The sequence below is a fragment of the Mesoplodon mirus genome, assembly GCF_964341445.2.
Source record: "Mesoplodon mirus genome assembly, chromosome: 4".
NCBI lineage: Eukaryota > Metazoa > Chordata > Mammalia > Artiodactyla > Ziphiidae > Mesoplodon > Mesoplodon mirus.
The window spans coordinates 67,873,684-67,898,131 of NC_138979.1; the positions used below are offsets into that span (position 1 = coordinate 67,873,684).

The 24,448-nt window shown below is 39.4% G+C and overlaps 1 protein-coding gene across 1 annotated transcript in view; it reads right to left on the minus strand.

Moving 5' to 3' along the window:
* OTUD7A (OTU deubiquitinase 7A) overlaps positions 1-24,448 on the minus strand; it is a gene marked incomplete at its 3' end in the record, with an annotated part of 187,371 nt that overhangs the window by 150,911 nt on the left and 12,012 nt on the right. Inside the window, exons 2-3 of the mRNA XM_082617045.1 lie at positions 18,613-18,707; positions 16,912-17,066 (exon numbers count right to left, since the gene is read on the minus strand). Of these exons, the coding sequence (XP_082473171.1) occupies positions 16,912-17,062 (151 nt within the window). The 5' untranslated portion in view covers positions 17,063-17,066; positions 18,613-18,707. The remainder of the gene's footprint in view (positions 1-16,911; positions 17,067-18,612; positions 18,708-24,448) is intronic.

Here is a 24,448-nt window from a genome sequence, read left to right on the forward strand (position 1 = left end):
ATGTACCCAACATAGGAGGACCTAAATATATAAAGCAAATATTAACAGATCTGAAGGGAGAAAAATACACAGCAAAACAACAATAGCAGGGCACTTCAGTATCACATTTTCGAAAGTGGATAAATCATCTAGATAAAAAACAATAAAGGAACATCTGGATTTAAACATACTTTAGAACACATAAGCCTAACAGACATATACAGAACATCCCATCCAACAACAACAGATCACACATTCTTCTCAAGTGCACGTGGAACATTCTCCAGGACAGATCGTATGTTAGGCTACAAAACAAGTCTTAAAAAATTCAAAAAGACTGAAATTATGCTACATATCATTTGTGACCACATTGGTATGAAACTAGAAATCAATTACAAGAAAACTGGAAAATTCACAAATATGTGGAGATTAAAAAACATGTTCCTGAACAACCAGTGAGTCAAAGAAGAAATCAAAAGAGAAATAAAAAAAATCTTGAAACAAGTGAAAATGGAAACACAACACACCAAAACTTAAGATTTGCTGTAAAAGCAGTTCTATGAGGGACCTTTTTAACGATAAGTGCTTAAATTAAGAAAAAAGAAAGATCTCAATTAAATAACCTAACTCTACACCTCAAGGAACTAGAAAAGGACTAAAAGTAAGTCCATAGTAGAAGGAAAGAAATAACAAATATCAGAGTGGAAATAAATATAATAGAAACCAGAAAGACAATAGAAAAAGATAAATGTAATTTAGAGCTGTTTTTAAAAAAGATAAACAAAACAGAGAAATCTTTAGCTAGACGTAAGAAAGAGATGACTCAAATAAATAAAATTATAAGTTAAAGAGGACACATTACAACTGAGACCACAGAAATTCAAAGGATCATAAGAGGCTGCTATGAACAATTATATGCCAACAAATTGGACAACCTAGAAGAAATGGAAAAATTCCTAGAAACATAAAACTTATCAAGACTCAATCATGAAGAAATAGAGAACCTGAACAGACTAATTACTAGTAAGGAGATTGAATCAGTAATCAAAAACCTCCCAACAAAGAAAAGTCCAGGACTAGATGGCCTCACTCATGAATTCTAGCAAACATGTAAAGCAGAACTAATGCCAATCCTTCTCAAACTCTTCCAAAAAAACAGAAGAGGAAGGAACACTTTCAAAATCCTTTTATCAGGCCAGCATTACCCTGATACCAAAGCCAGACAAGGATATTACAAGAAAAGAATATTTTTGGCCAATATCCCTGATAAACATAGATGCAAAATTCCTCAACAAAATATTAGAAAATTGAATTCAATAATACATTAAAAGGATCATACACCATGATCAAGTGGGATTTATTCCAGGGATGCAAAGATGTTTCAACACCCACAAGTCAATCAATGTGATACATCACATTGATGCAATGGAGAATAAATATCATAACATGGATATCTATATCACCAATGGATCATCTCAATAGATGCAGAAAAAGCATTTGACAGAATTTAACTTCATTTCATGATACAAACTCTCAACAAAATGGGTATAAAGGAAACATACCTCAACATAATAAAGGCCATATAGGGCAAGCCCACAGCTAACATCATACTCAATGGTGAAAAGCTGAAAGATTTTCCTCTAAGATCAGGAACAAGACAAGGATGCCCACTTTCACCACTTTTATTCTGCATAGTACTGGATGTCCTAGCAAGGGCAATTAGACAAGAAAGAGAAATAAAAGGCATCAAAATCAGAAGGAAGAAGCAAAATTGTCTCTATTTGCAGATTACGTGATCTTACATAGAAAAAATATTATATTTATAAAGACTGCACCAAAATGCTGTTGGACCTAATAAACAAATTCAGTAAATTTTCAGGATACAAAATTAATATACAAAATCATTTGCAAGTCTATACACCAACAACAAATCATCAGAAAGGAAAATTACAATAGCATTTATTTAGGAATAAATTTAACCACAGAAGTGAAAGATCTGTACACTTAAAACTATAAGACTTTGATGAAAGAAACTGAAGAAGACACAAGTAAGTGGAAAGACATTCCATTAAGTTGGGAGAATTAATATTGTTAAAATGTCTATACTACCCAAAGCCATTTATAGATTCAATGCCATCCCTATCAAAATTACAAAGGTATTTTCTACAGAAGTAGAAAAAAATCCTAAAATGTGTATGGAATCACAAAAGACCCTGAATAGCCAAAGCAACCCTGAGAAAGAACAAAGCTAGAGGCATCCCACTTTCTGATTTCAAACTATATTACAAAGCGACAGCAGTATGGTGCTGGCATAAATGCATACACATAGGTCAGTGGAACAGAATAGAGAGCCCAGAACTAAATCCGCATGTATAAGGTCAACTAATTTCAACAAGAGTACCGAGAATACACAATGGGGAAAGAATAGTTTCTTCAATAAATAGTGTTGGGAAAACTGGACTGCCACATGCAAAAGTATGAAACTGGACCACTATCTTACACCATATACAAAAATCAACCAGAATGGCTTAAAGAGTGGAACCTAAGACCCAAAGACCTCTCAGAAGAAAATTAGAGAGTTGGCTCTTTGACATTTTTCTTGGCAACGATTTTTAGATTTGGCATGAAAATAAAAAACAAACAAGTGGGACTACATCAAACTAAAAAACATTTGCACGGCAAAGGAAACCATCAGCAAAATAAAAAAGCAACCTATGGAATGGGAGAAAATATTTGTAAACCGCATATCTGATAAGGAATTAATATTCAAAATATACAAAGAACTCCTATAACTCAGGAGCAAATCCCCCAAATAATCCAATTAAAAAATGTGCAAAGGGCCTGAATAGACATTTTTCCAAAGAAGACATACAAATGGCCAACAAATACACGAAAAGGTGCTTGACATCACTAACCATCAGGGAAATGCAAATCAAAATCATGATGAGATATCACCTCACACCTGTTAGGATGTCTATTTTAAAAAAGACAAGAGATAACAAATGCTGGCAGGGATATGGAAAAAAGAGAACGCTTGTGAGCTGTTGGTGGGAATGTAAATTAGTATAGTCACTATGGAAAACAGTATGGAGGTTCCTCAAAAAATTAAAAATTGAACTACCATATCCGGCAGTTCAATGGGATCCGGCAATCCCGTTCCTGAGCATTTATCCTATGGAGACAAAATCATTATCTCCAAGAGACACCTGTACTCCCGTGTTCATTGCAGCATTATTCACAATAGCCAAGATATGGAAACAACATAAATGTCCACTGATGGATGAAAGGATAAAGAAAATATATATACACAATAGAATATTATTCAACCTTAAAAATGGAGGAAATCCTGTCATTTGCAACAGCATGGATGAACCTGGAGGCCATTATGCTAAGTGATATAAGCCAGACAAAGACAAATAATGTATGATCTCACTTATATGTGGAATCTTAAAAAAAAATTTGAACTCATAGAAACAGAAAGTAGAGAAGTGGTTTTCAGGGGTTGGGAGGTGGGGGAAATGGGGAGAGGTAGGTAAAAGGGTACAAACTTTCTGTTATAAGATGAAAAAGGTCTGAGGGGTTAATGTATTATGTGGTTCCTATAGTTGATAACACTGTATTGTATAACTGAAATTTGCTAAGAGGGTAGAGCTTAAATTTTCTTACAAAAAAAAGGAAAAAGGCAAACTGTTGATGGATGTGTTAATTAACTTGGTAAGGAAATCCTTTCACAGTGTATACATATATCAAATTATCATGTGTGCACTTTAAATACCTTGCAATTTTATTTTTCAATTAGATCTCAATAAAGCTGGAAAAAAAACTTTGCCTAACCTAAGGCCATTAAGATTTTCTCCTATGCGTTTTTCTAAAATATTTTTGAGTTTTAGGCATTACATTTAGGTCTATCATCCATTTTGAGGTAATTTTTGTATATGTGTGAGGTATAGCTCAACGTGGGGTTTTTTTGTACATGAATATCCAATTATTTCACCGTCATTTATTGAAAAGATTATTTTTTTCTGCACTGAATTGCCTTCGTTTCTTTACTGGATTTCAGGAGTCAATATATATGAGATCAATGTTTCATTGATCTCATTGATCTATTTCTCTATCTTTATACCAATTCCACACTCTTTTGATTATGGACCTTCATAATGATTCTTAATAACAGATATTGTTAGCCTGCAACTTTGCTCTAATTTTTCAAAGGTCTTTTGTTTATTCTAGGTTTTTGCATTTCTCTTTGAATATTAAAGTAGCTTGTCAATTTTTACAAGAAAATGCCTGCTGAGATTTTGACTGGAATTGTGTTGCACTTAAAGATCAATTTGGGGAGAATGACATCTCAACAATATTGAGATGTCATGGATGTGCAACATCTCTCCTTTCATTTAGGTCTTTAATTCTCTAAGCAATGTATTGTAGTTTCAGTGTATAGGTCTTACACACTGTTGTCAGATTTATCCCTAGTATTGCATATCTTTTGATGCTATTGAAAAAGTTATATTTTGAAATTTCAATTTCCATTATTCATTGCAGATATACAGAAATGGAATTGACATCTGCATATTAATCTTGTATCCTGTAACACTGCATTTATTAGTTCCAATAACTTTTTGTAAATTCCACTGGATCTTATACATAGGTCATTATGCCTTCTGTGACTAGAGATAGCTTACTCTTCCTTTTCAATCTGGATGGTTTTTGAAATTATATTTTCTTGCTTGACTACACTGGCTAGAATCTCCAGGGAAATGTTGTATATAGTGGTGAGGGTTGGCATCCTTGTCTTGTTCCTGGTCTTAGTGCGAAAGCATTCTTTCTTTTACCAGTAAGTATCTTGGTAGCTGTAGGGTTTGTTGTTTGCTTATTTGTTTGTTTTGTAAATTCTCTACATTAGATTGAGAAAGTACCCTTCTATTCCTAGTTTTCTGAGAGTTTTAATTTATTTTTTAAATCAGGAATGAATGTTGGATTTTGTCAGACTCTTTACATTCCTATTGAGGTGATCATATAGTTTTCTGTGTTTTGGTTTGTCAATATGGTAAATTACATTGATTGATTTTTGAATGTTAGTTCTGCTTTCTTGGGATAAAACCCACTTGGTCATGATGTATTATACTTTTTATATATTACTGAACAATTTGCTAAAAATTTGTTTAGAGTTTTCATATTGATCTTCATGAGGAACATCTGCTCTGGACCGCTTGGTTTTGTATTAGGTACCATGGCCTCATAGCATGGATTGGGAAGTATAGCTCTTCCTTGATTTTCTGGAAGAGTTTGTGTAAAACTGCTATAATTTCTTCTATGTGTGGTAGAATTTACCAGTGAAGTGTCTGTGCCTGCAGTTTTCTTTGAGTGAAGGCTTTTAACTCCAACTTAAATCACTTTAAGAGATAGAGAGATATCCAGGTTATTTACTTTTTCTTGCATCGGCTTTGGTAGTTTGCACCTTTCAAGCAATTTGTAAATTTCACCTAAGTTGTTGTAATTATTAATATAAACTTGTCCATAATATTCCCTTATAATACTTTTAGTGTCTATACAATCTGTACTAAGGTAATTTCTCATTCTTTATATTGTTAATTTATCTTCTTTTTCCCTGATTATCTGGCTAGAGGTTTATCAGTTTTATTGATCTCAATGAATTTACTCTTGAGTTCATTGAGCTATTATTTTTCTCTGTTCTGTTTCATTACTTCTATTCTGATATTTATTGTTTTATTGCTTCTGCTTACTTTGGGTTTAATTTACTCTTCTTTTTCTAGTTTTTAAGGTGGAAACTGAGGTCATTGATTTGAGGCCTTTCTTTTTTTCTAACAAGATTAGTGATAGAAATTTCCCCTACGTACTGCTCATTTCTTCAGTTATTTTTTTCTGTTCCTCACACCCCTCTTCAGGAATTTCAATTACACATATTTTAGGTTGACTGCACTTCTTCCACAACTCACTGACATGTTTTAAATTTCTTTAATTTTATTTTCTCTGTCTCATTTTGGATAGTTTCTATTGTTATGCCTCTATGTTTATTAATCTTTGTTTTTCTGTAATATTCAATCTGTTCTTAATCCCATTGAGTTAATTTTTAAACTCATGTAGTTTTCATATCTGGAAGTTTGATGTGGGTCTTTAAAAATATCTTCTACATCTTTACTTAAATTTTTGAACATACAGAATACAATTTATTCAACTCTGCTGTTTTTACAATTTTTAATAACTCTTAATGTCCTTGTCTGATAATACTACCATCTATGTCAGTTCTAGGTTGGTTTTGATTGAATAATTTCTCCTCATTATGGGTCATACTTTCCCACATCTTTGTATTCCTGCTAACTTTTGATTGGATGACAGACAATGTGAATTTTATATTGTTTGGTGCTAGACGAGTTTATATTCCAATAACTATTACTCAGCTGTGTTCCGGAATGTAGTTACATTTCTTGGAAACAATTTAATCCTTTCGGGTCTTGCTTCTATGGTTTGTTAGGTGTGACCAGGGCAGTTTTTATTCCAGGGTTAATTATTTGACATCTGAGGCAACACCCTTCTAGAAATCACACTCGGTGCTTTTCCTATTTGATGGGTGGGCACAAACACTGTACTTAGCTCTGTGTTGCTGGTGGGCACTGTTCCCTCTAATCTTAGTTGGTTCTTTCCCCAACTGCACATAACTTCCTTACACACATGCCAAGTAGCAGAGGCAAACCCTTGGTACATCGCTGGCGTTCTCCCTGTGCATCTCTCTCCTCTCTGTGCTCTGATCTCCTTCACTCCCTGACTCTCAGCTCTGACTCCTCATGACAGGCAGTCTGCTGGGCTCCATCTCGGATTCTTCTCTCCACACCACATCCTGGAAACACTCTCAAGGCCATGAGCTCGGCAACCACAGGACTATCCTTGTATGTTACCCATCTTTCAGGGATCACTGTCCTTCACTGTCTAAAGTTCTGTGGCTTGTTTCTTACACACTGCTCTCATCTCTTTTCTCAAGCATGAGGGTAAACCCATTTCCTAATGCTCCATCTTGGCTGGAAGCAAAAGTTCCTGATGCTGTTTTTAAACTATTGTTATGGAAAGTTGTATAAGCATCCAGAAATATACAGAAGATTATTATGAACCCATGTGCATCCATCACCCAGTTTTAATAAATAACCAGCTCATGGCTAATCTTGTTTCATTTCTAATCTCACCCATTCCCCCACCTCCCAAATCTCAGAGTGATATCATTTCATCCATCAATATTTCAGTGTGTGTATATTTCTTAGCATAACCTCAGTAACAATATTACACCTAAAACTGACAATAATTCTTTAATATCATCAGGTATTGAGCACTGAGCTGCTTGACTAGGGGGCAGGAAGAGGCTGGGAGAGTGGCAGTGAGGACACTTGGAGGGGGTTAAAGGGGCACAGATCCTACTAACTGCATCACATACTCCATTAAGAAGTCCACCCACAAGCTGCTGGGGATGCCTCTTCAATGAAATTCCATTTAGTCTGCATTACTGAGTACACGGGGCTAGGAGCCCTGGAGGAACATGCCTATCAGGGGAGCAAGGTAGAAGAACACAAAAAGGTGGGTAGCTCAGGTGGAGACATCCTCCAGAAAGACTGCAATGGATGTGGTTGGCTTTCCAGAGAGGAAGCATTTAATTTCAAGCAGCCAGTGATGGTACCTGGGGTTACAATCTTCCCTAAGGGAAAGGAAACAAGGGATCTCCTTAATTGATGAGCGTGCCAGAACAGAACTACCACACATAGTCCTAATGGTCTCAGTTTGTTTTCACAGGTATTTAAATACACTCACCCGTCTAAGGAGAAAATGTTTCCTCCTGAATGGGACCATGCCAGAGGAGGTGTCTTGGAAATTGGATCCTGGAGAGGACTTTTTTTTTTTTTGGTATTTCAAATATGACTAATCTAACGGCAGAGCTGCCCCCACTGGGGACAGGACAGTAGGGGGAGGAACCTGTGGTTTCATTTCAGTAATCATTTCTAGATTCAAAAGTAATCCTGGATCTGGCCAGAGGCCATCAGACCTTCTCTAATTCCCACTCAGGATTCACAGTCACCAGGCTGCTTTTTTCTTCCCACTCAGGGACGTGGGACTTGCTCACGGCAGCCCTCTAATCATGCAAATTTGAAAAAAGTTAGAGCAGTGAATTCTCCTGGTAAATCAGGTGACGTGTGTTCAAGACTGGGTTTCAGATCTAGCTTGACTGCAGAGAAAGGATGCTCTGGGTAAATACATGTGGTGAGTCTGGCCTTGGGAAACTTTTATTTCTCACTGTAATTAAAAGTGTGACCATTCTGGAGCCCACTTTGGTTTCCTGGGTGTTTAATAAGTTAGTGTGGCTCCTGGAGCCAAAGCAACCTGGGTCAGCCACGGCGACTGGCCAGGCTCCAGGCAGAGGGCCTTTGGGCTCCTCCCACCTGTGAAATGCTCCATGGCAGCCTTGTGGGTTTGCTGTGGGTGGATGACCAGCTGTCAGGCTAAGGAGAGACTTCTGCTAAACACATAGTCCTCTGAGTTGCCTCCATCTCTCCCCCATTTCTTGGATGTATGCTTTGGAGCATTACTGCATTTATCCAAGCCAGCAGCTGCTGTCCCTGTATCATAGGAATATTTTCAAAGGCCAAACGTAAAGGTTAATGGAATTACCTGTCAATATGACTGGCAGGTGATTGGGAGTTGCCTCTCCATACGAGCTGGACCACCATTTGCAAATTTCCAAACTAAATATACTTCAAACCCAAGGAACCCAGTATTGGAAAAGGGTATATTTCCTCATAAACAACTTTAGAAACTTTGGTTATCAAATCACTAACTCAACTGGTAAACATACATGCATTTTAAAATACGTGGACAGCTTCCCTACATGCATATATATTTTTGAGAATACAATTTAACTCACTTGTCACCATTGTCCTTAATTTTGAAAATTCCACAAAGATTCTGAAAAATTAGACTAGGGACATATGAGATGTTAATTTCCAGTTAATGTTTTTTCTAAATGCAACCTGGCTTCTTTGCTCAAGGATATTTTGCCCCCATGGATAGCAACATAAATGAGGCATGGAAATAATATCTTGATAAAGCTTCAAGGCCTGAAATTCACAGTTATTGTAAAAGTGTGAGAGTTGCTTTCTCTTTAAGTAGGGAACTGACACTTTAAGAACTCATGTGTTTGGCCTCCCACTCGAAAGTCTTTTTAACCAACTTTTAATATATGTCAAGTGGCCAGACAGCACCTGGCACATGAATGTTAGCTATTAATTCTAGTTTTTGAATAGTCTTTGTGGTCTCTTGAAGTGGTATTTTATTTGAAAAGTTAATTAGTCACATCATAAAATGGGTTACTCAAACATTCCTCCAGTGATTCATTAAAATTCTTCCGAATGGACATAGCATACGAAATGCTGCTATACTCTACAAGGACACAGTGGGTACAGGAATCAATGGTAGGTGATCCGGTTTTGCAGAGAAAAACCTGGTATTTAGTGTCACAAGTGGATTCACGTGTGGTTCTATGTCCTGACTGTGTAACTTCAAGGAATTTTCTTGGCCTCGGTTTTCTTGCCTATACAATGGGAAAGCTAAGACTTTGTTAATGTGTTGCATGGATTAAATGAGGCATCACATTTAAAGAGCCTAGTGTCTGATATAGAACAATGCCCCATAAATGCTAACTACTGTCATCAATGTTACTGCCCTTGTTTTTAAGAACTTCTTTTTCTTTATATTTTATATATCCCTTTAATTTAATCAGGAAAACTCCCTTTAGATTGGTTCCATTATTATCTTTTTTTAAAAACTGAAGTATAGTTAATTTACAATGTTGTGTTAATTTCAAATGTATAGCAAAGTGATTCAGTTATACATACATACACACATATATATGTATATATGTATTTTTTCTGTTTCAGATTATTTTCCAAAGAACTTCTAATTTAATGAGGAAAAAAAGTATGTGATCAATTATCAAATAAGACACAACCAAATATCTGTTGTAATAGAAGTCTACAAAGTTCTGAGGAAGGGCAAGGAATGACCAACTCATTCCAACTCTTCCTAGAAACTGCTTTCCCGGGTAGCCACTCTCTCATACCTCAAATCTTTGTTCAGATTCCATTTGTTTTAGTGAGGCCCTCTCTGACAACCCTAACTTAAAATTGCACCCATACCCACACCCAATACCTGCTCCCCTTATACGGGTTTCTCCATGGCATTAACCACTAAAATACCATCTAACTCATTTATGTTGTTTATTGTTTGTCTCCATGCACATGAGGATTCCCATCTGGTTGCTTGTTCCTGGTTCCCAGCAGCCAGATCACACTACTGAGGGGCTAGCATGTGCCAATGGTGGGGGGACAAAGTGGGCAAAACCTGGAATGGTCCCTGCTGTCATGGAGCTTGTGGTCTAACTTGGAAGAGGAGCAGAATAAAGAGTGAGACAGAGTGTGTGTGTGGGGGAGTGGGCAGCACTAGACATGAGCTTAAACACAAGCACAGAGGTGGATGGTGTGTCTGGGGAGAAGGATGGTGAAGGGATGCAGTGGGAGATGAGGTAGAAGGGATGGAGCAGAGCTGGATGCTGAAGGGACTTGAGTGGCTTGTGAAGGAGTTTATTCTGCAGGTAGCGGGGATATCAGAGGAATCTGGGAAACAAAGTCACCCAACCTGACCTTTGTTTCAGAAGGACCACTTGACCAACTGGCAAAGGGAAGCCCGCGGCCAGGTAAGGACACACCCTTCCACCCAGAGGCTGATTGTTGTTCACTTCCTCTGCCTTTGTCTCTGCTTATCCCGTTGTCCCTATCCTGCCTTTTTTGCCAGATTTCTATCAGCCTCTGCTACTCTTTCTTCTCATTGGCCCTCCTCTGCTGTACTGTGATTCCCATCACTGTGTGTTTTTAACTTTTTATTTAAAAAAATAAATTAATTAAAAACACACAATTTTTTTTACTTTACTCTTTTTAGAAATTGAAGTATAGTTGATTTACAATGTTGTGTTAGTTTCAGATGTATAGCAAAGTGATTCAGTTATACATACACACACACATATATGTGTAGGTATATATACATTTTTTCAGACTCTTTTCCCTTATAGGTTATTACAAAATGTTGAGTATAGTTCCCTGTACTATACAGTAGGTCCTTGTTGGTTATCTGTTTTATGTATAGTAGTGTGTATCTGTTAATCCCAAACTCCTAATTTATCCCCTCCCACCTTTCCCCTTTGGTAACTGTAAGTTTGTTTTCCATGTCTGCAGGTCTTTTTCTGTTTTGTAAATAAGTTCATCTGTATCATTTTTTAAGATTCCACATGTAAGTGATATCATATGATATTTGTCTTTCTCTGTCTGGCTTACTTCACTCAGTATGATAATCTCTAGGTCCATCCATGTTGCTGCAAATGGCATTATTTCATTCTTTTTTATATGAAAAATTGAGTAGTATTCTATTGTGTATATATATATACCACGTCTTCTTTATCTGTTCATCTGTCGATGGACATTTATGTTGCTTCCATAAAAACACACAAATAGTTTAAAAAACACTACAGAGAGGGTCCATGTACCTTTCACCCAGCTTCTGCCATCACTGAAATTTTTTTACCCTTAGAAAGATCTGAGACCTCACAATGAAAATAGTTTGTTCTTTGAAACACTGACTTTTAGAAAAATCTTGACCCAAATAACTTTGACAATTTAAAGAACCCACCATACGTAGGTAACCATGGCCTTCCCACTTGTAAAAACAAGACAGGTTCCAGGGTATATGAAGGAAGGACACCCCACTGCGTCTCTCCTACTGAAAGCAGCTATTCACCTGCTCCTATTACTTCATTATTACTTCACCTATTACTTCATTATTCAGAGAAGTAATGAGAGCAGGCAGACTGAGGAAGAAGACCACAGAACTGGTGGTGAGTTTATCACTTTTTATTTCCAGTCTCTCTGATGTGAACTCAGTGCAGCCCAGAACTCAGAAGTGGGCATTGGTTCCAAGAGGAGACCTCTCTCTTCTGGCTCAAGAAGCAGGAGGGGGATCTAAAATGTTCAGAGAGAGTGTAGAAGCCCCTTATTTATCTTTTTTTTTCTTAAATTTTTTTCCTCAGTTCTCTTGTGCCCCAGACCTCAAGCAATCCTGTGGCAGCAATGGGAGATGGCAGGAAATCAGAACAGGAAGGCAGAGAACCTTCCTCTCTAATCAGAGGAGCTGTGGATCCCAGCGGGTGTGGTGAGCCCCACTGCTGTTGCTCTCTCTCTGGCCTCTGCTCAGCTCTGAGATGGGTGCAGTCAAATCAAGTGTGCAGGAGTGCGGGGCAAACACAGCCTCAGGGTGCTGGCTGAAGGGCTGGAGAGCAGAGTCCCAGGGACGCAGAACTATCGAGGCAATTATGGTAAGGCAGGAGCTTGGGAAAGCAACCCCTTAAAGTTGTTTATGAACTCTTGGGCTTACCCCTGAACTGCACATGTATGGATCTGACCCTAACTAGACTCCAGAGACTTGGAGCAGTAAAATATGGGACAGACGACTTGCCTAGGTCCCAGACTGGCCAGTAGGTGGTACATACACCAGACAGATCCAACAGCACTTCTCAAAGACTTGAAGTCGAAACCACGATCCACAGAAGTCTTGGGGAAATGAGGACTTGTGGTCTGAACCCTACTGGGTTAATTACTTCCTAAAACAAAAATAACAATATCTGCCATAAGATTTAAAAAACAACGAAAGTCTCAAAACATAATATTCAAAATATCTAGGATACAATAGAAATTTACTCACTATACCAAAAAACCCAGGGAAATCTCAATAGCAATGCTGGGATGCCATAGATATTGAAATTATCTGACCAAGACTTTAAAGCAGTTATTATATCTTCTAACCAGTAAGAGAGAGCAAACACTCTTGAAAAATACAGAAAGTCTCAGCAAAGAAACAGAAGATATAAAGAAGAATCAAGTGGAAATGTGAGAAATGAAAAAATTCAACAACTAAAATAAAAAGTCATTGGATGGGCTCAGTAACAGAATGGAGATGACAGGGGATTCAGTAATTTTATAAGGAGATCAACAGAAGTTATCCAATCTGAAAAATTGACAGAGAAATGATTGGAAAACAAATTGAGTAGAATTGTAGGGATCTGTAAGACAATAACAAAAGGTCTAACCTTTATATCATCCAAGTCCCATTAAGAGAGGAGAAAAATGTGCAGCAGAAAAAATCTTTAAAGAAATAATGGCTGAAAGGCTGGTTTACTATTAGAAGGTAATCAATGCAATACATTATATTAGCAGTTTAAAGAATAGAAACAACTCAATCATATCAGCTGATGTAGAAGATGCATTTGGAAAAAACTTAACAACTGTTCATGATAAAACTTTCAGCAAACTAGGAACAGAAAGGTATTTCCTTCACCTGACAAAGAACATCAACAAAAACCCATTCTATATAAAGCTGAAAGACAGAAAGCTTTCCCTCTAAGATCAAGAACAAGGCAAGGATGTTCCCTTTCACCACTCTTATTCAACCTTTTACTGGAAGTCTTAGCCAGTGCAAAAAACAGGAATAAGTGAAGAATAAGAGTAAGGTAAGAAAAATAAATAAAAGGCATACATTGGAAAGGAAACAACATAATTGTTTACATAGAAAATTTCAAGGAGTACACACACAGATACACACTCTTGAACAAATAATTGAGTTTAGTAAGATTGCAGGATATGAGGACAACATGGAAAAATCAATTGCATGTTGATTATAAATGAGCAATGAACAACTAGAAACCGAACTTAAAAGAAATACCATCTACAGAAGTTCAATTCCTCCCTAGATATATATCTTACAAAATATGTACAGGATCTGATATGCTAAAAACTACAAAATGTTCATGAAATCACTCAAATAAGGCCTAAATAAATGGAAAATATAGCTACACTGACTTCATGGGTTGGAAGACATAACATAGTTAGCATTGATTTATAAATTTAACATAATTCCAATAAAAATTCCAGCAGGAAACTTTATAGATAGAGGTAACCCAATCTTCAAGTTTATATGGAGAGGCAAAAAAATAGGATACTTGAAACACTTTTGAAAAAGAAGAATAAAATTGGAAGAATCATGCTGATTTTAAGACTCACTACAAAGCTATGGTAATCAAGACGGTGTAGTATTGGCAAAGGAATGGACATATTGATGAGTGGAACTGAACCAGCGTCAATAAATAGTTTCCTACAAATACTCTCAGTTGGTTTGTGACAAATGTGCAAAGGCAATTCAAAGGACGAAGGATAAGCTTTTCAAAAAATGGTTTGAACAACTGGTCATCTATATGCACAAAAATGAACCTTACCCTAAATCTCACATGTTACACAAAAATCAACTCAAGATGAGTCAGAGATCTAAATGAAAACATAAAAGTATAAAACTTTTAAGAGTTCACACAGGAGAAAATCTTCATGACCTGGTTATGCAAAGGTTCTTAGACATGTCATCCAAAGCATGATCCATAAAAGAAAAAAAAAAGATAAATTGGACTTCATCAAAATTAAAAACTTCTGCTCTGTCAAGGGCATTGCAAAGAGAGTGAAAAGTCAAGCACAGACAGGGAGAAAATATTTGCAAATCACGTATCTGACAAAGGATTTATACGCAGAATATATAATGAACCCTCAAAACTCAACTATATAAAAAAATAGCAACCTAATTTTGCTGAGAAATAGGAAAAAGGCTTGAACAGATATTTTGCCAGGGAAAATACACAGATGAAAAATTATAACATGAAAAAAATTCAGCATCATTAGTCACTAGGGAAATGATAACTAAAATGATGAGGAAATACCATTCTAAACCTACTACAATGGCTAAATTTTTTTTTAAAAAGCCAAGAGCTGGTGAGGATGTGGAGCAGCTGGCACTCTCACATGTTTCTGGTGGAAATGCAAAATGGTATTGCACTCTGGAAAACAGTTTGGCAATTTCTTTTAAAGTTAAACGAATACTTACCATGTGAACCAGCAATCCCTCCCCTGTGTTTACCCTAGAAAAATTAAAACTGTGTTCACAAAAGCCCTGTTCTCAAGTGTATCGCAGTTCTAGTCTAACTGTAAAAACTGGAAACAACTGAATGCCCCCTACAGGTGAATGGCTAAACAGTCCGCGGTCCATTCTCTACAATGGGTACCACTCAGCAGAACAAAGGAACAAACTATGGATACGCACAACAGCTCAAATGAATCTCAAAATAATTATGCTGAGTGAAAGGAAGCCTGTTTAAAAAGATTAGGTTCTGCGTGACTGCATGTATATAAAGTTCTCGAAAGAGACAAAACCAAAGTGATAAAAAACAGAGGAGGGGTTGCCAGTGCCCACGGCTGGGGAAGGCACAGCGTTAAAGAGAGCAGGAGGGGTACTTGGGGGTGATGCGACCGTTCTGTGTTCTGAGAGTGGTCATAATAACACAAATCGATATACATGTTCAAATTCTTAGAACTGTACACAAAAAGTCATTTTCCTGTATTTTCCCTTAAAAAATAAAATTAAAGAAAAAAGAAAAGAGTTGACAACTCTTGCTTCCAATTGAAGCCTAACCAGATATCAGCAGCAAGGTCAGTACTAGTTGCAAAGAGGGCAACCACAGACAAGATCTTCTGCTACTGTCTGAGCATCTCTACACGCTGGTCACTCCACCTGAGCATTTACATCACAACTCCTAATGCTTACGATCACCCTGGAAAGTGGGTTAGGCTCATTGTATAGAAAAAAAACTGAGGCCTAAGGGGAATGAAATAATTTGCCCTACATCTTGTAGCCAGTAAATGTTGAGTCTGGACTTGACCCCAGCCCTTGTTGCCAATCTCACTGTAAACCTACTTCTCCATATGACTGCTCACTGAAATTAAGAAAAGCAGTGAAAGCTATCAGGGAGACATTAGAACAGCACTTTGATTCACATATATCACAAATATTTTCTAAGCATATTTTATTCTAAACCCCGAGTTTGTTTGAAATTCTGGGAGGTTCAGGGAAATTTAAAAACTACTCCCATTTTATCAGAATCCCCCAATAAGCGGCTAATTTTCAATAGGATTGAATAGTTACCTCCAGTCATACAAATCTACAGTAATTCATGTTTTTCCCTAAGTGAATGAAGGAATCATTGTGACTTAACACTACTTGACCAAGTATTTGCTAATTTCATAAGTAGGAATTTATACATATAAAGCAAAGAGCAACTGTTTAAAAATTTTCCCCTTTCACACACAGGACTCTCCTAAGAAGTTGTAATTGGTTCTTCCCACTTCTTCCCTTCACCCCACCACAAAAAAAGAAATTTCAAAAATACACGAAGTAAATCCATTTTAGAGACTGAAACTAAACATTACTTTTTATTTCATTATGATTATAGCTGAATAACTATCTCAAAACATTCTAAATATGGACTATGCACATTTTTCATGTAGTGAATGATATCTACTCTAAAAGCTTGAGGATGAATTTGCTTCTTGCTTGTGAATTATTTTCAACTATTTTATTGGCTATTAGGTGTTTTTTCACCAAAACCTTTGGCCTAAAATATTTTTGTCTCAGCTAAGACAAAGATAAGAAGCTAAGGTCTCCCATAAAAGTGTTTTATTGTTCTCTAATTTCTGCTTTACTAAATATATTTTCTTTAAAAAATAGGTATTGGTAGATTTTGACTCAGTATGTGTAAGCTTCAATGCAAAGCAAAGCTTAGCTAATGCCTTCTGCTCTTTTACTGTAGAGAGTTGGGTGATCTATTCCATTCCCTAAAGAAAGACAAGAATAACAAAAGTAATTTCATCATCCACACCTTCCAAGTACCACCCTTGTCAGGTAGGAGAAACCTTCTTATCTTTTGTCACTGGGTTGGGGGGTGGGCTGGAGGAGGCCTACCTTCCAGCAGGTCTCTGGCCAGACCAGGTTCTGCCCCCGTGGACCGAACAAAGTCTGACAGGACTGCGTCCATATCAAGAGTCATAGGATCGTGTAGAAGGGCCGCCCAACACTCAGCCGAGGTGGGGTTTGGAAGCAGGCTAGAAACCATCCATCTGCAGGAGAGAACAGAGAGGCAAACATGATGGAGAGAAGACACCAGTTCTGCTTGCTGTGCCATATATTTGAGCCAATGTGGGATACTGCCTGATTGCCTGATGTGCGACAGTAAATAATAAAAGTCAGACTCAAATGCCATCCCTTTGTAGCTGCCACAGGTGAGAGGGGGCATTCCCAGCTCAGTGCTTCCTACTTTGCGTTCTGTCAATTTCAGTGACTACTGATTGAAAAGAAGATAGACTACGTTGGTCTAGAAAAATTAAACACCTGATCTTAAGATTCATTTGGAGTCTCTAGATTTCTAGTCCTCTTCCAAGTTATGCAGACATGTAACACTTCCACAAATGTAATTGTGTTGCCACTATATCCCACCTACGCCTTTAACAATGACCCATCCCTGTGCCCACCTCAGCCCACCCCCTCACTTGGTTCTCAGGAAAGACTCCATGTCAATCCAGAGTCGACAGAAATACTACACTTGCTGAAGAGGATAAACCATTCGCCAACTTTCCGGGAGTTGTCATACTCACAACAACAATCCAACAAAATTCATAAAGCTCTCAGATTTCCTAGGCAGAATAATCCCAGTTAGGGGGATAAAACAGCGCCCTGCAGCTTGACCACAGGCCAACTGTGCCAGCCGGTTGCTGGGGAAAAACAACCAGCACACAGCATGTGAGGGTGACTCCCACCAGTGAACCAGGGCCACCAGTGGTAACACGGTCATGCCTGATAAAGCACAAATGCACCCTCTGTCTCCATCAGTAAGGGGTTGGCAAATTATGGTCCACCACTTGACTTTGTGAATAAAGTTGTATTGGAACCAGCCACGCCCACTCATCGTACTGTCTGTGGTCACTTGTGCATGTGGCTGAGTCGAGCAATTAAAACAGAGACCATAAGGCCCACAAAACCAAACATACTGGACTTCCCTGGAGGTCCAGTGGTTAACAATCTGCGCTTCCACTGTAGAGGGCATGGGTTTGATCCTTGGTCGGGAAACTAAGATCCAGCATGCCATGCAGTGTGGCCATAAATAAATAAATAAAATAAACAGATCAAATTAAAATAGAAAAACTAAACGTATTTACTATTTGGACCTTCACAGAAAGTTTGCTGAGTAAAGATGATGGAAAATGTTATCCTAATGAGCATGTAATTAACTTTACATGTCGTGGGGTGAGTTTAAATTCCATGCTATTGATGCGTGTCCCATTCCTTTTTCAAGATAAGTACTTGGATGGGTTCTGCTCAGAAGGTTAGGTCTGTGCCGACTGCTGCTGCTTCAGAGCCCTGGCCTAATCTCAGCCCCAGCTCTGCCCCTGTGATGAGCTGTGACATGCTGTGTAACTTCTCTGAGCCCACCTGAGCATTTGTAAGAGTTGGAGAAATAAGCTCATCGAAGGTGCCAGGATGGAGGAACGAGACAGTGGGGCCTGTGACCTCAGAGACATTCACTGTTACTACACCAGCTTGCACGTGGCTCTGATTGGGGTGTGATTTTTGAGTTGGTGTGGATCGAAAATAAGAAAATGCTTTGACCTAATGTATATGGTTCCAATTAGAAGATTGCTGTCTTCCTTCTCTCCATGTACTGGGGCCTCGGCCAGGAGAGCCTCTTCTTTGGTCACTGCCACCTGGGGGCAAAGCAGAAGATAAGAGCATGTTACTCTCCTGACAGTCAGCCAGAGGCTGAGGCTTTGCTTCGTGTCACAGGAGGTGCACCTGGGGCTCGGCTGACTGCCTGCATCAAGCCCGCTGCCTTCCTGGGCCCTACAGGCACCTGCTTACTGGGCGGCCATCACCTCCCATGTCTGGGGGCTTCTGCAAGGGGGGTGGTGTCTCAAATTTCTTCCTTGTAGCAAGTACTTATATTTCAGTGAGGATCCCTTTCCCATTATAGAGCTGTTTTTAACCTTAATAGTAAGCACCCCATCAATACATTGAATCTTGAATGTTTTTATTGTTGTAACACATACGCATGAAATTGACCATTTTAACCATTTTAAGTGTGCAGTTCAGTGGTATTAGGTACATTCTGCATTATTGTGCATCATCGTCACCACCATCATCTTCAGAACTTTCTCATCTTCCCCAACAGAAACTCTGTCTGCATTAAACAATAACTCCCATTTCCCCCCTCCCCCAGCCCCTGGAAACCATCACTCTACTTTCTGTTTCTGAATTTGACGGCTTCAGGAGCCTCCTATCAGTGGATCACATAATATCTGTCCTTGGGTGACTGGTTTATTTTGCTTGGCATGGTGTCTTCAAGGTGCATCTGTGTTGTAGCAGGTGTTGGGATTTCTTTCCTTTTTAAGGTTCATCTTAGTTCAGGATGCTGTCCCCAAATGCCACAGACTGGATGGCTCAAACAAGAGACATTGATTTCTCACAGTTCTGGAGGCTGGCAAGTCTGAGATCAAGGTGCCAGCAGCTCCGGTGTCTGGTGGGAGCCCACATCCTGGCTTGTAGATGCCACCTCCTCCCTGGGTCCTCACGTGGCAGAGTGAGCAAGCGCTCTGGTGTCTTCTCAAAAGGGCACTAACTGCATCATGGGGGCTCCATCCTCATGACTTCACCTAAACCCAATCACCTCCCGCAGACCCCACCTCCTAATACCATCACATTGGGGGTTAGGGCTTCAACATATGAATTTTGGGAGGTCACAGCATGCAGGCCACAACAAGGCTGAATCATAATCCACCCTATGGATGGATCACACCTCGTTTAGCCATTCATCTGTAGCTGGACCCTTGGTTGTTTCCAACTTTTGCCTGTTGCGCATAACTCAACTTAAATCATTTCTACACTTACACCAGGTCACCACCCTGGGACCAAGACCGGCTTTCACCAACGCTACAATGCAGATTCATGCCCACACCTCCTCCTCTGTGCCTTGTCCTCCGCACAGACAGAAATTAAAGGGTGGGCTTCAAATGACCTTTTCGCCACATTCAAGTACAAACATTTGCACACAAGAGGCTAATGTGCACGTCTCCTTGAAGACTTATTTCTTAAACCTAATGCCACTGAGGCCACACATTCATGCACTGTGATGACACAGGAGGAGCCAGGCCAGTGGGGACATGGGCTACCGGCCACCTTGGCCGTCCTCGCCCCCGCTGCCCCATGCCAGCCCTCCAGAGAGCACTGCTGGGCCCCTCGACCTGCTTTGCATGGCCAAGGCACCCCTTGCCCGTTCTAGCCCTGTGAGGGCCAGGGTGGCCATATCCCAGCTCTGTATCTTGGCCCTTGGACAGAACTTCTCTGAGGGTCTTGCCTCCTGCCCTGGGGACAGGGGTGTGTCAAGCTGTTCCCGCTGTGGTTTTGCCTTAGGAGAGACAGTGCAGTCTGGGGATGGCGCTTGGCCCTGGAATCAGTCTCTCAGTGCCAAAGTGGCTCCACCACCACTGCCTGTGTGGTGTTTAAGTTTACTCATTGGTGGATTAAAATCATAATAGTACCTCTTAGCCGATCTAAAGTTTGAAGGAGTTAGTGCATGAAACACACCGGCCCACAGCACATGCTCAGTAAAAGTGAGCTATTATCCAACCGGTGATGATAAGGACAACACTCTCCTGCCCAGGTCTCCACGGAGGAACAGAACTGCTGCCTCTGGAAGCGCTGAAGAGCTAGCCTGGATGATGGAGGGGATGCATGTGTTCTCACTGCTCTCGCCCAGTCCCGCTGGAAATACCAGCAAGTTTGCTAATTGATTACGTGTAGGCATGGATGCAGACAGGCAGGTGCCTGTTCCCAAGAGCACCAGAGGCATGTTGGGCCCCTACCTTTCCAAGTATCACTGTTCAGACACAGGCAGGATGACAGGCACCCTCCTTCCTGGCTGTGCCCCAGTCCCTGAGTCCAGGGCAGATGGATGCGGAGGCCTGGAAATGCACAGTGGGACGCTGTGGAGAGCCCAGGCAGGGGGGTCAGGGGAGATGCTTCTGCACCCACCATCCAAGCTCATCCTGGAGCCTCCATCCCCTTCCCTGCAAAATACAGCGCTTTGGCTAAGTGAGCTAAGGACCCCTTCTGTTGTAACATCCTGTGGTTTGAATGTCTCAAATAAGAGAGAAGAGCAGAAGTTTCTGGTTGTTATGTGAAAATTGATAAAAAATGAAACCGAGAGTCCCTCCCTCCATTTCTACATAGCCATGAACTTGCCTTTCTCCTGCACCCAGCTGCCCTGTGAGGACGACTCCACATGGGCGGGGGTGTCTCTGTGGCTTATGCAGCAGGTACAGTGAACACAGCATTGTTCCCTTGAGGCCATGGTGGGGGGCCGCCAGCTGCCAGCTCCCTTCCCGAGGGCCACCTATGTGCCTATAAGGGGGCTGTACCCTTGGCTCTGGTCACAAACCACCTGTATGGGGGCAACTCTCTGAGAATCAGAAGAGCCACTAACCACGTCCTGAGGACCAGGCCCCTGGCTAGGCATTTTCCTAAAAACATTCTTGGGGACACGCTCTTTATCCTTGAGTAGGTATTTTAAAAAATAATTTACATGCTCTTTCAAAATATATGTTATACATTTTAGTATATGATTTTATTTATTTTTTTAAATTGAAGTATAGTTGATTTACAACATTGTGTTAGTTTCAGGTGTAGAGCAAAGTGATTCAGCTTTACATATATATAAATATATACATATATATATTCTTTTTCAGATTCTTTTCCCTTATAGGTTATTATAAGATACTGAGTATAGTTCCCTGTGCTACACAGTAGGTCCTTGTTGGTTATCTATTGAGAAGGTATTTGCATGATTTCTCTCTGCATGTGAGGTGATGGAGGTTTGAGAAGGGAGAGCTGGGCGGTGCTGAGGGGATGTGCCCTGGTCTTCCTCTTGGGACAAGAGCTGTCCTCAGCCTTTTACCTTCCCCTCAACAGGCAGTGAGACTGGGGTGGCCGCTCTTCTGCTGGGAGCCCTGCGAGGGTCACCTGGGAGCCCAGAGCACAGAGGTCCTTCCCATGCCCTTCTGTCTGGGCAACTGTAGCCTGGCCTAGCCTGTCACAACCCCTGGCTCCCTCCCTCCCTCCCTCCCGGGCCCCTGATTCCCTGAGGCCACAGTCCTGGGAGGGTGTCCTGCACACTCACAGGTGCTCTGGACTGTCTGTCACATCGAGGATGTCTCTTGTGAGGCTCCCCTCAGCATCCTGCCTGACTCCTGACCAACCAGCCACAGTCGTGCTCGGTCCCAGCAGTGCTGCCCTAACCCCTGTGACAGTGTAAACTCTGTCACGCTACACAGGGACCCCAACTAGATAGGACAAAAGCTATTGCCACGGAGACACCCTCTTAACATGCAGATCTCTCTTGCGCACACACACATACACACACACACACATACACACACAGAGGACTGTGCACGTCACATGTGGAGGCTGGGGGCCAGGCTCATCCACAGGCTGGGCTATTCCACACTTTGGGAAATGTTGCTAAAATGGAAATAATGCAAAAAATGCACTATCCTCACTTTTTATTATGCATTAGGCTTTTGTTCCTTATTAAATCAGCAAGTTGATGTCAAGTTTAAATGATAAGCTCCTTAAATGATAAGGTTTATATAACTAAATAGAGTAAAGAACCATCCAACTTCCTAGAAAGCACTCCACACATTCATTTGTTTGCTTCTTTCCTTGGGTAAGTTAGTTTCATTAAATATGAGAACATGGGCCAGTCCTGGATTTCTCCCTGAGAACTCCCAAGGTTCCGAACCAACAAATGCACAACACCAAGAGTGAACCCTGATGTACATTATGAACCCTGGTTGATGAGGATGTACCAGTGTAAGTTCATTGATTGTAACACACGTATCACTTTGGTGTGTGATGCTGACAGCGGTGGAGGCTCCGTGTGTGGGGACAGGAGTTATATGGGAACTGTCCACACTTTCTGCTCAACTTTGCTGTGTACTTAAAACTGTTCTAAAATTTGTCTGTTAAAACTAGTTTATATATAGTGTCACTATAAGCTTAAAGTAAATTTCTAGGTCAAGAGGTAGAACACATTTATTTTGTAATATCGAAAGTCATAAATAGCACTCCTTTTTCTTCCTTAGAAAATAGGGTTCTTTAGGAAATCAACAGAAAAATAGGACAAATGAATATTTTGCAGTCAGTGGATTATGGTTGACTATTCCCCCCCAATATTTTATTATGAAAAATTTCAAACATACAAAGAACTGAAAGAATTATACCCACTAGCTATAATTAACATTTTGCTATATTTGCTTTATCACATAATGTGTATTTGACGAAGTAACTCATAATCTTAGGGTAAAATATAATCTAAAATGACATCTAGATTGAAATTGTATCTGAACTAGCAGATTTTGGCCAAATGACTATCAAACAAAAGTGCCTAAGAGAGTTTTATATCATAATACATTAGAAGTCATTCAAACAGTATTCTAGTAAAAGGTTAAAAAGAAAAAAAAAACTAGTTTATATATAGTTTTCTATTTTTTCCTTTAATGCTTCTGGATTCTGACTCTTAATCTGAAAAAAAAATTCCCATTACCAAATTATAGAGGAATTCACTCATGTTTCCTTCTACTAACTGAAGGGTTTTATTTTTTTATATTGAAAGCGCTGATGCAGTTGGACTTGATCTTGGTGCATCAAGTGAGGAATGGATCCAATTTTATCACTTTCCCTGTCTATCCAGCTATTCTAATACCACTTAGGAAAAAAAACCATCAGTGGGGAAGGCCCTCTGATTTCAGATGCCTTCATTTCTATATGGTAGGTTTGCATATGCAATTGGGTCTATTTCTCTATTTTCCTGTTATATTTATGCCTAGGTATCCATAAAAGGTATCTTTTCTCCCATATGTGTGTTAACTGGTTATCATATTTATAAACAAAGCTATTGACTTCTGGCTGTTAAATTTATATCCTGCTCTTTTACTAAATTCTTAATTAATGTTTGTAGAAATTTATCCATAGGGTCTTTTTTTTTCACTTATTTTTGGTTTGCTAGATATACAATCACATCATATGCAAATAGAGATTGTGTTACTCTGAATTTCCAGTTCTTAAGCCTCTGTTTTCTCTTACCTGATGAAATTGACTAATTCAATATAATATTAACTATTCACAGAGGTAATGCACATCTTTGTTTTGCTCCTAACTTTAGTGGTATTGCCACACTGAGTAAGATGCTGGCTGCTGGCTTTTGGGCTATACACACATGTGTACATATGTTTAGAAAGTACCCATATACCTTACTGAATAGTTTTATCATGGATGGATGTTGACTTTCACATGACATTTTTCTTCAGATCTATTAATAAACTTCTAATAGTAAACCTTACTCATACTTCTGGACTAAATCTCCTTTAATCATTCATTGGTATTTCTTTTCTTG